The sequence below is a fragment of the Balaenoptera physalus genome (assembly GCF_965194825.1).
Source record: "Balaenoptera physalus genome assembly, chromosome: 11".
Classification (NCBI taxonomy): domain Eukaryota; kingdom Metazoa; phylum Chordata; class Mammalia; order Artiodactyla; family Balaenopteridae; genus Balaenoptera; species Balaenoptera physalus.
This window is the reverse complement of record NC_138896.1, coordinates 105489025-105503903: the sequence shown is the minus strand read 5'-3', so window position 1 is coordinate 105503903 and position 14879 is coordinate 105489025. Positions and strand designations below refer to the sequence as shown.

Below are 14879 nucleotides of genomic sequence, written 5' to 3'. Positions count from 1 at the left end.
GTACTGCATGATTCTATTTATAGAAAGCTCAAAACCAGGCAAAATTAACATATATTGAAGGAAGCCAAAATAGTGGTTACCTGTTGAGGAAGGAGAAGTAATGACCGAAGTGGGTTATAAGCTTAGCAGGTGCTGGATATGTTGTATATCTCGACTTGGGTCATACTTTATACTTTGTAAAAACTCATTGAACTATTAGTATTTGTGCACTTTTATACTTGAACTTTTAAAAAGTTTACAGGGAAAACAAACCTCTGGGAGATATAACAGACTGAAGGTCATAAGGTCCCAGAGCTCCTTCAGCCTGAGACTATACTCTCTGACATCCTTGTATCCACTCCTTCTTTTCCACGGCCATGGTCCTATTAGAAGCCTCCAGTCTCTCACAGATGGAAAACCAAAACATGCCTCTAAATTGGTCTCCAGCCCTGCCCAAGTTCTTCCTCCTCCCCATTTTCTACAGTGTCCCCAGATAAACCTTACTAAGCACGGCATTGATCAAATCACTCCCCTGTTCCAAAACCTTCACTATTCCCCACTGACTACCTCTGAGTTTTGCATTCAAGGTTGTCCTTATTGGATCCTAATCTACTATTCCAGGATCAGCTCATGATTCCTCCATATCTTAACCCACTGCCTCAATCAAATCACTTACTGCCTCTGAACACGGCCCATGCTTTTGCCATGTTCATGTTGTTTTTACTCTTCTTTTTCCTGTGCTTCATTCTCTAGGAAAAGGACTTGGGCAGAAAGAAACTAATCATTTGGTAAAGTGATAAAAAGCTTAACAAAGTCTATTCAATCCCTAAAGCTACCCAACCACATCCTCCATCCTTCCTCACTATTTCCTTGGGGGGAAAATAATACTTTAGAAACTTCTATTTCATCTTCAAATGATAGAGATTGACTGCAAAATATGAAGACTAAATCTAGCTCCTGGCAAAAAATAAAAGTAACTTTATCCCTCTGCTCCTTGGTTACGTACATGATGGTGATGATAACAAGGATTTTTTTATTCACATAGCACTTTACAGTTTACAAAGCACTTTTATAACCTACTTTATTTAAATAAAGTCTCACAACAACCCTGGAAAGTATGCATTCGCATCCACATTTACACATAAGGACACCAAAGCTCAGGTGACCACTAAGATTACATTCCTGTTCTCATATTCCTGGGAACCTCTGCAACAGGTTTATTCTTGACAACTTCCTACTACTCTTCTGAGCATCTCTCTCACCCCCTCTCCACTCCTCCATCACCAGGTATCTATTTTTTATTCCACCCCTATAGAGTATTGCTCTCGTATTATGGTTATAATCTCCGATATGTTGCCTGAGACCACCACGGCATTGATGGTATTTATAAATCCTAGAAGTATTTATAAATTCCAGGAGGTATCCTTTACAGGTATTTATAAATTCCTAGAGGCCTCCAAGATTAGAAAGTCATTGAGAACCAAAGAATGAATTTTAAATGGTGAAAATGTGAGAATGATATTTAGAGAAGGAGACTGTCCCAAGAAAGTCATATTCCTTCAACAATTTTTTGAGGCCTATTATTGGCCAGGCTGCTAAATGCTGAGTCAAAGAGTAAAACATGGCCCTTGCCCTGAAGGAATTCACAGCCCAGTACAGACCCCACAGGTGTCAGTCCTACACATAGTACTGACTCTAGCTCAAAGAATCTGACCCTTAACGCCACAATCACAGAAGTTTTCTGTCAAATTAGAGCAAATCCCCAAGAAGACAGTCTACGCACTGTTATCCATTCCTCTTCATTGACAATGAATATCCCATTCAAAATCAAGCTGTCAAGTTAGCAAATCAACCAGTAAAATGCCAAAAAACCAGAGCAATCATTTCACATAATATATTTATAAACAAACATTAGGGAAAACATTCAACTCATCTGTACTCGTAGAAATACATGGTAAAATAGCCAAATACTGCTTTTATACCTATTATATTAACACTTAAAAAGATAATATTGTATGCTGAAAAGGGAAGTGAATATAGTTGATGGACTGCAAACTGAAAAAACCTTTTATAGGAAGCAATATAGCAGTATCTATCAAAAGCTACATATATCATCCTAATTTTTTTTTTAAGCAACCCTCAGAAAGGCATAGCCCCAGTGTCCCAAAGGCATTCGAAGTGTCAGTGATCAATGTGTCCTGCAATTCTCATTAATTCTGGAAACTAATTGCGTTCTTCATTGAGGTTTGCGCCAAGAGATCCAACGTTAAGAGTCGTATTATCATAATCTTTGATCAAATAGTTCATTTCCTGAAAACTGAGAACGCCTATGGTATTACTACGTAATAATGTTGAAAAATTGGAAGTCAACAGTTCTCTAATAGAAACATAATTGAATAAATCATGGTACAACAGTTATTAAAATACATAATAATTATTAAGACTATATGACAATATGTAAACATTATTTACAAGTAGAAAAAACAAAACATGAAATTATAGCTAGACAACAATCACAATTATGTAAAAATATGCCTGCCTTTGGACAAATGTTGGAAGAGAACATAAAAATGTGACAGCAGCTGCTCTATTGCTATGGTGAAATTATGAGACAAACATGTTCTATTTAAAACTTCGTTTAATCATGTTGATATAATAATAAATCATCCTTCATTACACTGCTTGTTTAATTGACTATCTTCCCAAATAAACCATAAGCTTTGTGAAGACAGAACAACGTCTCTTGTGTTCAGCATTATAGCACTAGTTCCCATGGAATGCTTCATGAAAGAATTAATGAGATAAATGGGAAACCTCAAAATAATCCCCAAGAAGGAGAAAGGAAGTAGACCAGTAAAAACAAACAAAAGGTGGGAATTCCCTGGCAGTCCAGTGGTTAGGACTTTGCGCTTTCACTGCCGAGGGCCCGGGGTTCCATCCCTGGTCGGGGAACTAAGATCCCACATGCTCGAGGCCAAAAAAACCAAAACAAAACAAAAGGCTGATCTCTATGCCTGTTTTTAAGCTCTAACTATGGGAAAAACCAAATCAACTCATTGAAGAATCTCTGGGAAGTCTTTCTTCCCTCAAGGCCACCGCCCAGACCTTTGCTCTTGAAGGGTCTGGAGAAAGGCACAGGGTTCTGCGAAGTAGACACAGCAGCAGGGTGCTTCCACGATATTCAGGGAACATGTGGAGTCAGAAGGGACAGGAGCTTCAGGTTCTTTCTCTACCCCAAACTCACTGCCCTTTGACTCCCAGAATCTTGCAAATAACTATAGCTAGAATTAATGGGAAGAGGGAGGGGGATGTAGTGAGAGGGACCGGCTATGTGGGAAAAAAAAAAAGGGCAGAAAAAAATTGATCGGCGGGGAACAGTCTTTTTAGTAGGAACTTAAGTCTGATGCCACCCTGAGCTCTGGCTAAGAAATAAATTTCCAGGTACAAAAGGAAAATAAGAGGCTTTAAAGGAATTGAGCTCTGGAGTGAAAATCCCCTCTCCTGACAACTTAAAATCAGTCTGAAATACACCAGAGGCACCAGAAGGACTCTAAGTCATCAGAGTATTATAAGCATTAACAAAAAACACATAGGGAAAGGAGACAATCTTTAAGTTATTTTTCAACCAACCTACGCAGCACCTGTCACAGACCACACAGGCACTTTCCAGCTTAAGCAATTTCTTATCTGTTCTTGGTGCTTTGAGGCAAAGGGATCATAATTGATTAATGCAGAGCTCAGAAAGTTTAGCTGCACAGAGAAAAGGGGTACTGAGTAAGGAGAAAAGGGTACAGAGAAAGAAGAATCTAGATTTTACATACAGCTCTACCTATTTCATGTTGTAACTCTAAGCAAACCACACTCTCTTTGAGTCTTGGTTTCCTAATCAAAACAGGCAACTATACCAACTTACCTCACAAGGTTAAGGTGACAATTAAATGAGATGACACATGCAAGTCGAAGTATATAATAAATTATAAAGTTTTACTTAAACATGTGACCTAACTACAGAATCACATATGCTACAGTTTCCTTCCAGGATGAAAGTTCAGTTCAGTGCATTTTTCAACCTGATCTGACTGTATAAGTCATCTGGTGGCTACAGGAAAATCAATCTCATTCCTCTTTGCCAAGTTTTTTCTTTTAAAGAGTAGACTTTTCATGTGGGTGCAGGGCAATAAAGAATGATTCTCTTTTTCCCCCAATCTTAATGCTAAAACTGCACTATTCATTACTTAGGGTCAGAGAAGATTTTTTATTTTCCAGCTTCTTCTATGAAAATGCAAAAACTTGTGAAAAGGGATTGCCAACAGCTATTAACAACTCACACCGAGCAAAGATTAACTCAGCCTGCTGAAAACAAAAAGCTAGGAAATAAGGATGCCAACAACAATTTGGCCAATTCCCCGGAACCTCTGGATTTCAAGAAGGTTCCAACCACCAACCACCAAAATTTCCCCCCAATTCCCATATTGCAGCATCTAAAAATCTCTCAGACTGTTTCTTACACTGAAAAACAAGACCTCATGTCCCAATTTTGTTTTAGAAAATATGTTCACCTCTGGAATGGGTCCCAGGTCACAGGAGTCCATGGACACAAAGTGAAAGGCATCAGTGGGGGGAGAAGACACAGAAAAGTGAAAAAACAAAATTCACCAGCTCTGACTAGAATCAGCAGCCCTGATACTAGGGAAAAACCTATTTTCTCCCCTAAATTTTTACTTCTAATTAACTAGAAAAACTTCCCATGACAATACTTAAGAGGAAATTAAGTGGGGAATTCTTCCTCATATCTACACTCAGTCCCACCTGTTGCTACAGTTTCAGTCCATATATATTTAAATCTGTTGTGTATGTTACAGTTTGCAATCTGACCTCACAACAATCCTATGAAGAAAGTAGGGCAGCTTTTATTACTCCAATTTTAAGGATGAGGAAACTGAGATTCAGAGAAGAATAGAAGCTTGCTATGGCTGAATTAAACCCAGACCTTCTGACTCCCAATCTCCTAGATTTCTCCAAGAAACACCACGATGTTTCTTGAGGTCTTTTGGCTCCAGTCTTGCCAGAGAAGATAAATACCAGTCCCATCCTTCCTGTGACCACCTTCCATGGCTCTGTTCACTGGCTTTTTGTGTCAAATCTAGCAGTTTCTGCAAGAGAATCCCAAGGTAGCACTAAAGGGAAATCATTAAGCTAAACACCCATGGAAAACAAAGTTTAATAAATGGCTGGAAGAGCTAATATTATTGTTCACTTAATACAAGCTTCCAACTAAATTAGCTCACCATCTAGCTCTATGGCACCTGCAACTCAGTCTAGGAAGCCCACAGCAAAACACAGAAGATCCAAAGGCAGAGACCTGGGTGGGAGTCCTGACTCTGTCACTTCCTGACTATGTGACCTTGGGTAACCTCCCCATCTTAATTCCTTCATATGTAAATGAAAATAACATTAATTACTGCCCCACAAATACTGTTGTGTGGAGGATTAAATGAGACAATGGATGTGACAGTGCTCAAAGTATAAAGTTTCTACAAACAAGCCATCTCAAAAACATCTTCCCCCAAGACTGTTTCAAAACATTAGTAATCAGTGTTTTCTAAACTATGTGCAACAAACTACTCCAACCAAAATGAAGGAATATTCATTTAGGCTTGTCCTATTTTTCAAATTTACTTTTAGGGTCATAGAAACCTGTCTACAAATGACTTTACTTGACTTGAAGGCTCCTATAAAGACTCATATGGTAAGCTGTTGCCTCAAAGTTGCTATGAAAATCTGCTTGTCATGGTGGAACTTTTATTGAACATTTCCCAGGTCCCAGTCACATTAGGCATTTTGAGAGTTTATGTCAATCGATTCTCATAAGAATGAGAAATACTTTATCTCCTCTTTATAGATGAAGAAACTGAAGTTCACAAAGAACAAGAAATTGCTTGAGGTAAAACAGGTGTCCGTGTCACTGAGGAAAAGAAACACCAAGGTGTTTAGTGGCAAGGAGAAATTTGGAACACTGTTACCTAGTGATTATAGAGCATGGTGGATAAGCGCGTGGTCTCAAAGCTGCACTACCTGGATTCAAATCCTGAATTCACTATGCGTTTCCTCATTTGCAAAATTAGGTTAATAATAGTAATCTATTTCATAACTCAGTAAATCAGTTAATACATCTACTTGGAACACCTACCTATCACACTGTATACTCGACACATTAGATATTATTGCCATCATTTCTCCCACCCCGCTTATCCAAACCTCGCTCCCTCTTTTCCCTGCCCTGAAACCCGTGTGCTGACTAGCCTAAAGCTCCCTTACACACATTATACTCACTGTTGTTTATGATTTTGCTCTTTCTCTTCCTTTTAACTGAAATGCCTCTCTCCTTCCTCACCAATCTAAATCTCCCTCAGCCTTGAAAGCCTAGCTCAGACCTAGCCCCTTCTGTGAAATATTTTCTGACTTCACCAGCCCACAGTGATTTCTTCCTTCTCTGAACAACTCTTTATACTGTCAAACTATCTAACCTTTAGAAATCACTTGATTTCTAAAGTGGTTTCTAAAGGACTCTGAAGATAAATGATTTAGCTCAAATCCCTAATTTTTGAAATAGAAAAAGAGGCTTAAAGAGTTAAACTGCCTACGGTGACACAAAAAGTTACACGGCAGAGTAGAGGCTTGACCCAGATATTTTAAATGTTTGCGATGCTCTTACCACTAGACAATGCTAATTTTGCCTGCCTTGAGATTCCCTACAAGTTTTCAAAAGTGAAAGCATGTATTATATAATTGTCTGATTCCAAGTATTTCACTTACTTTGTAGCCTTCATGGAAACTAACACACTGGAGTTAGTAGCTCTTTGCTAACTGATTAGAGATCAATCTTTCACTGCTGCCCTTTTGCCCCGCAGTTAAAATGTTAGTAAACATAGGACTCTATAGAACTTAAATTCTCATCATCAGCAGTTGCCCTGCAGTTAAAATGTTAGTAAACATAGGACTCTATAGAACTTAAATTCTCATCATCAGCTATTCCTCAGGGGGTAATAAGGACTGCAGAGGGAATTATATCCATATGTGTCCCTGAGTCACATCACAGGGTCCAACAAGAACAACAAAAAACTCATTCTATATCACTGAAACCTGGAAGTATAAAAGAAAACAGTCTTCAGCTGTGCTACTATTAATACTAGGGCCCCTCTAAGGATTCAAGTCCACAATAGAGAAAGGTCACTTCAATTTCCCCCCCCCCCCGCAAAGCCCAAGCCTCTTTTTGTAGGATTAAATCGGGCTAAAGTTACTGCATAAAGTTGTTAGACCCCTTGAGTGGAGAAATAGATGAGAGGTATATATCCTGGAAAGGGATTAAAGCTGTGTTTGGGAGGAGTGGAATGGAAGAATGGTCCTAGGCAGAAAGAAAAAAGAAAGAACAGACTCTAAAATCTGAGAAAGGCTCCAGTAAACAGACATCTTAGTGCCTAGGCTGAGAGAGGGGAAGAAGCAGAGAGCACAATAGCTGTTCTCCAGAAAGGAAGGAAGTGCAAGCGTGGGGTGTTCATGCACATCCGAAAAGGGCAAGCTGGAGAGCTTAATAGCTATTTAATATTTGGAAAGCGACTACTTTTATGAGTCTGTTTTTTCATCATTTGAAGATAAAATGAGACATTGGGTGTGAATATGTTGTGCAAACTGTACAACACAGTGCACATGGCAGGGATCAGGAAATAAATGCTGTTAGCCAACACTTCAACATATGTATACAAAAGTTCTTAGAGCTATCAGGGAGAGAGGAATTCAACCACAAGTCCACAATTCCCATTACTGAGTAGGAAACATACACAGTGGGTATTACAGGATTAGCCCCTTTTTTTCAGGATACCACATGGTAGCAACACTGTAAGAAAGGGGTACTGAATGGAGAGTACTCGAAGATGAGCTTTTCATCCAAGGACATGTTTAGCCATGTACTGACCTATGCCTCCCCTTCCAAAGATTTACAAACATTACCACATAGAATAAATCATAGAGCTAAAGCTTTTGAAAGAAAATGGCACAAAAACTGTAACATGGAAATAATGTAGTGCTGTAAAGGATCTTAGAGAATGTTTCAATCCTCTCATTTGACAGAGCTTAGAAAATCAAACTCCAAAGAGGCAAAGTGGTTTATCAAAGAATACACAGTGGCACATTTTTAATGGTACAAACATTTCTAACCGCAACATCTTCATTCCTCTCTGCTCCCACAGCATCCTATGCATACTAATTACCATACTGTACTAAAATCCTATTTAAATGTCTGTCTTCCCCCCTGCTGGACTGGAAGATCCCAGGGGACAAGGCCTATGCCCAACTTAACCTTATATCCCCAGCACCTGGCTTGTGTTTAGATGCTCCACTGCACTGAACATATCCCAGTTAAAACTGTTTTGTAAATTTGAGGGGAAGGTAGGCAATTCTGGAAAACTTGCTAATTAGGCCTCCATTACATTTTGCTTAGCAAGATATTGAAAAGGCTAATGTTACCATAGACCTGAACTTGGGTACAGAAAGACCGTAAGCAATCTTAGGCAGACAGGGACACTAAGGTAAAAATGGGTCCCTGAAAGCAAGGTCATCATAGTAGCGCAGTCCTACTAACTTTATTATATATTGTTGGAGTTTGATGACTAGGTCTCTAATTAAGAGTCTCCTTCAACCATTTTACAATGACCTTTGTTGAAACAACAATAACACAAATAAGACAGTGAAACTGCTAGTGGGGATATAGTGCAATATGCTCATGTGGTTCTTTTTTAAGCACTTACAACTCCACAGTGACTCTTTAAAAGCAGCAGACACAAACAGAATTTTCAAAGAGAAAAAAGGTTAAATTTAAAGAATCTACTCATAGAGTAACTTAAGAGTCAGAAGATGCAAATTCTGGTTTCCATTCTCTCACTAACTTCTTATTTGACTTTGGGCACACCGTTCCATTTCTTTGGGCTTAGAAGAAGGACTGAAGTTCTAGATCCTAGTTCTGAGTAAATTTGAACAAGCCACTTTGCTTCTTCAGAACAAGATTTCCCCCATTTATGGGACTTCCCTGCTGGCGCAGTCGTTAAGAATCCACCTGCCAATGCAGGGGACACGGGTTCGAGCCCTGGTCCTGGAAGATCCCACATGCCGCGGAGCAACTAAGCTCCTGCACCACAACTACTGAGCCTGTGTGCCACAACTACTGAAGCCAGCACACCTAGAGCCTGTGCTCCACAACAAGAGAAGCCACCGCAATGAGAAGTCTGTACACCAAAACGAAGAGTAGCTTCGCCGCAACTAGAGAAAGCCCGCGCGCAGCAACGAAGACCCATTGCAGCCAAAAAAATAAATAAATAAATTTATTTTAAAAATTTCCCCCATTTATAAAGTAACCCGGATTATCTTCCAGCTCTAATAACCTAGAATTCTAAGCTATAAGCTACTGTTGCTATGAACAATAAAATTCAATGTAATCAGTATGTTTGTGTTAGAAACAGGACATGTAGATAAAATATTTGGCAGAGAGAAGCCTCAAACCTCACTGGAGCTTTCCCCCCAAGTTTCAATTCAAATATTTTTCTAGAACTACACACAAGCACTGGTCCAGACTTCTGTACTTCCCCTATTCTTAATGAAATGCCCAAAGACTGACCAGAAAAGAATGGGAACCGGCGCTTCCCAGATAATGCATCAATCGAGTCTCTTGGTTGTCTCCCTCTTTCCTACCAGTGCACTTTCCTTATCCCATCCACTGTCTGGACTGAGCCAACCTATCCCTTTTGATTTAAATTCTTCAAGGCTCAGTTCAAATCTCACTACTTCCATGAAGCATTCCCTTCCCATTCTAGCCCACATCCATCTCTCCCTCTTTTAAACGTCTACAGTACAATACACTGTTGTGGTAGGGATTAAATGATATTTGTAAAGAACTCGGTACCACATGTGACATATAGCAGTTACTGAAAAAGTGATAGTACTTGGTGTTGTTGCTGCATCTCTAGCACTAATCACATACCCTTCAGTTCAGTGCATCTTAAATTTAATGTGCATGTGAATCACCTGGAGATCTTATTCAAATGCAAAGTGTGATTCAGTAGGCGTCAGGTGGGACCCGATAATCTGCAGTTCAAAAAGCTCCTGGTTGATGCCTATTCTGCTGATCCAAGGACCACAGTTCAAATACAAGGGGAAGTTTTTAGTAAACTTTTTTTTTAACGTATTTATCTTGTCTATCCAGCCAGATGGAAAGATCTTAGAAGAGAGATACTATGTCTCATTTTTCTTAGCATATATACTCTATACAGAGGTGTTCAATAAACATCTGTGGACTTATCAAATCTGCAATCTCTAGATACTCTAGATAATCTCTAGAATGCCTGTAATACTGATTTTCAAATTCAAACATTGAGACATTCGAGGTTGAAAAAGCTCACTTGGTCACTGGAATTGGAATCACTGGAACAGAGAAAGGGGAGAATCTGAGAGAAAACTTACCTCATAACCAGTGAGAAGGTAAAACACAGAAAAAACAACATATACAAATGGACGCTTGTTCCTTGTTTAAGCACAAAGATCGTTAAAATGCAATCTTAACTGCACTTCTAATTTAGGTACGAATCTTGAAAGAAGACATACATTTTCAGGCATACATATATATATATATTTTTTTTTTAAACTAGTAATAATTAACTAAAAAGGTATATAATGAACTTGATATCACATTTTAGTGGAACAGAAATATTTTTCAGTGATCCGTTAATGTGCAATTAACCTAAAGATCTCAGGCAACCAATGAAAACACATTTCAAGCAAAAGAAAGAGAGAAACACCCTCCGATTTTCCCATCAACCTGGCCAGTGCTAAGATCCCCAGATTCCATTGCCCACAGTTACACTACAGAAATTCAAAAGAATCTGCTGTGTATCAAGGCTGCTCTGAGAGGCTGCCTATTTTAAGCCCTCCTTTAAATCTCCAATTATTTAAATAGTTGTTAAAACCCTCCATATTTTAGCATTCCATAATTCAAATGGGACCAATATTATTAAATTTTACTGGGAGGCTATACTCTGACTTCCTATTCAAGTACCAGGAAAATAATATCGGGCATGTATGACACCTGCTCACAGAATACTATCTAGGTAGCTTAAACTGTGAGACAAATCTATTAAAATCAGTCTTTAGAGCAAAAAGCACCTTTTTAAGTCACTGAGCTTGTCATAAACAGGCATCTGCACCTTAACTCATAGAGACCTTTCAATAAAACCACTCACCAATATTTAACTGAGACGTTTTTAACAAATACAGACACCTTAAAAGAAGACAGACTGCAAAATTCTGAGAACTGCCATTAAGCACAGAAACACAGAAGCACAGAACTGCTGTCAAGCACTAGACTCAAACTGGGTTTATGAGTTTTAATAAATCAATGTTATTACTTTAGAGAAAATCAGAAAACAGTTGGGAGTCAGCCTACAGGAAAGTGGCTTCTATTTCTTCCATCAGAAGTCTAGTCTCCTGGGCAAGGCAAGTTCTGTGGTTCATGCCAGGCAGGCAGTCTTCCTCGAGAATAATACTATCCAAGGAGAGTTTCAAATCCCAAGACACTGAAGCAGTTATAAACACATACCCATACAAATGAGTGTCTTCCTACCTGCTGGTACCTAACTAGTAATTACACCCAAAACAAACGCCTTCAACAGGAAAGGAGATCAGGACCAGGTATAGGAGGGTCAGATTCTTGCATAAAAAATGAAGCACCAATTTCATTCTCATTTCTCCCCTCCTTTTCCTGGTCTTTCTTCAAGACTCATCCTTTGTGAAGCTTTCTCCAATAACTCTGACCCTCACTCTCAATAACTAATCACTTCATTTATTGAAAGCCTGAAACACCAGTCTCAACTAATTATTCTAGATTCCTTTTTGTTAACTGTTTCAAGTTTTCATTTTGTCTCCCAAATTTGGGTGAGTTCTCTGTAAGGCCAGTACACTGCCTAGCCCCTAGAGCGGGCCAATTATTAATACTGCTAATAATATAATAATAATAATGAGGCAATATAACATAAGGGAGTGGCAAAAGTGGAGTCAAATAGGCCTAAGTTCAAATTCTGGTTCTACCATTTGACTGTGAACACATTACTTATTTTCTCTAAGCCTCAGTTTGGTGGTGAAAATTCAACAAGATATATATTAGTGCACCTAGTACAGAGTTTGGCATATAACAGATGCTCAATAAAGCTTAGCTACCTTCACTTCCCACTTAATAAGCACTTGTTGATTTGAACTGAGTTAGAGTAATTCTCCTAGGGGACTGCCAATGGCACCATCATATACTCTCTTACTTTCCCCATTACACTCTTGCGTGTGCCTGTGTCATTTCCTTACAAAGGTCCCTTCAGGTTTCCTACTCTGCTGTCCTAAGAAAAAGCCAACTACACAAGTCAGCAGGAGGGCATCTCCACATCTACATCTCACTTTTATCACAGCCACGCCAGCACTCTCTCCGTCCGGGTCTCCCAGTGAGAAAATGATAGAGAGAGAAAACCAGGGAAGCAGCCAGAAGAGGAAATGTAGATAAACAGCTCTGTGGTCCCTCTGTGCCTCCCTCTTGGGAGGAAAGACTTAGGTCTAGTCTCCAACCCCAACTCTTGTGAGGAAAGGAAAAAAAAAAAACAAAAAAAACCTTGCCATGTTCCAGAAGAAAAAGCAACCCCTTTTCCTCACCTCTTCACTTCTTCAAGCCCTTCACCAGTCAATTCCACTATCACCTCCCACCCTAACCATCCCCTGGGTCAACTTCCTCCTCCATAAAACAAAGCCTCTTTTAACTAATTTGTCTTAAATAGACCTCATTCATGCTTTTATCGACTAGAGATCACATATTCCCTCAGCCTTCACCATTCCAAGTTGGAATATCCCTTTAAAAAAAAAAAGAATTTTTTAAGTTTCCCATCTTCTGCATTAAGGCACATCTCTTTTTATTTGTGTCCCTTTAATGATCCAGAATATTGAATGATGCAGAATACCTCGGTCATCATTCTTCCAGCTGGAAAAAGCCACCATCACTTCCACCCCAAAACACATACTCCCCCCCCCAAAATTTTTTTTTAATCCACAAACTGGGGATTTGGAAAACTACAAGAATATTTGGGGCTGCAGAAAATACAAGAATTGTATTATTCTTAAACGAGTTCACCACGCTGCACGGGAACAAGTCCATGTACACCTGGGCTCCCACACCTGTGATATGATCAACTTTGATGTCAGTACTGACACCAGCCTTAATCGGACCAGGTGAAAAAACACCCCCTCGCCCTCTCCCTTCCCCGCCCCCAAATACCCATCTCCATTCCTGATTCGCCCCGGGGCCCATAAAGCAGAACCTTTCTTATTGGCCTTAATGTCCATCGGAGGATCTGGGACCCTTTTCACCTCAGCTTTGATGTATCGAGGCAGAAAAGTCTGTTCCCTCCACCCCTCCCTCAAAAAAAAAAAAAAAAAGACTATTTCTTAAGACTCTTCCTTGTTGGATAGTAGCTCCAGCATTTATGTGTTGGGGTATTTGAGTCAACTGAGGGGCTATTTTACCGCAGGCTTCACCTTTCCAGGCTGACCAGTGCCTCCCCCCGCCCTCGACACACACACGCTCGCTGGACCCCCTCTCCTCGCGGCGGGACCCCAGACCCTCCTTTTCGTTGCTCTGACACCTCCCTGGGAGCCGGAGCATCCTCGGAGCGGCCCCGAGCCCCGGGCGGCGGCGGCCGGGCACCTACCAGTCGGTGTGCGGCTCGTCGACGACCAGCAGCACCTTGGCCTTCCTGGCGGCGGCGGGCGCGGGCGCGGGCGCGTCCACCAGCCCGGCCGAGGCTGCCGTTTGCTTCACCGCCTGGGAGAGCGAGCTGAAGAAGCTGCTGCCCACCGACGGCGCCGGGGCCGGCTGCGGCGCGGGCTGCGGCGCGGGCGCCGGGGCGGGCGGCGGCCTCCGCTCGGGGCCCGGCGAGGCGACCGGGGGCGCAGACGAGGCCGAGGCCGCGCCCGGGCCGGGGGGCGGCGGCTGCTGGGGCTCCGGCCGCTGCAGGTCAGTCATGTAGCCATTGGGCAGGTTGGCGATGAAGCTGCTGTCGGACAGCCGGCGCCGCAGGAAGTTCATCATCTGGCTTGAGGGGCTGAGGGCGCGCGGGGCGGCGGAGCCGGGAGGCGCTGAGGGCGAGACGGAAGCGGCGGCGGGGGCTGAGGCGGCTGAGGCGGCTGAGGCGGCTGAGGCGGCTGAGGCGGCTGAGGCGGCTGAGGCGGCTGAGGCGGCTGAGGCGGCTGAGGCGGCTGAGGCTTGGTGCGCGGCGCGCGAGCCAAGCAGACAGCCACGGCCGACTGGGCTGGGCGGGCGGGGAGGTGCGAGGCTCAGAGCCAGGGAGAGGGCGGAGCCGGGGGCGGGGCCACGGGTTGTCCCGCCCCGCGCCGCAGAGCCGGCGCCGCCCCAGACTCGCAGTGGGTGCCGCCGGCTGTGAGCAGCGGGCCTAAGGGGGCTGAGGGCGCGCGGTCTGGGGAGGACCAGGCCTCCTGCGACCTGAGCGTGGCTCTCTGGGGAGGGCGTGGAAGCTAGTCCTGCTCCCCAGGAATAGGGACAAGGGAGCCCAGAGCCCCTACCACCTTTTTGATTGGGGGAGAAAAGAACCGTGTCCCACCCGAGATGGAGGAGAGGGAAACTGTCCCCACTCCCTTTGGAGGAAAGAAAGGTGTCAACCTCCCCACCCTGAGGTGTGAAAGAAGCCATTCCCCTCGCGCGCGCGGACATGCGCACACACACACACACACACACACACACACACACACACACACACACAAACACCCTATGGTGAGATGAAAAAGAATTATCCCTTTCTCAGTGCTGG

The 14879-nt window shown here is 42.2% G+C and overlaps 1 protein-coding gene across 1 annotated transcript in view; it reads right to left on the bottom strand.

Annotated features, from left to right (window-relative positions):
* SYN2 (synapsin II) overlaps window positions 1-14349 on the bottom strand; it is a 170635-nt gene extending 156286 nt beyond the window's left edge. Inside the window, exon 1 of the mRNA XM_082415737.1 lies at window positions 13764-14349. Within this exon, the coding sequence (XP_082271863.1) occupies window positions 13764-14143 (380 nt within the window). The 5' untranslated portion in view covers window positions 14144-14349. The remainder of the gene's footprint in view (window positions 1-13763) is intronic.
* Window positions 14350-14879: the final 530 nt, after the last annotated feature.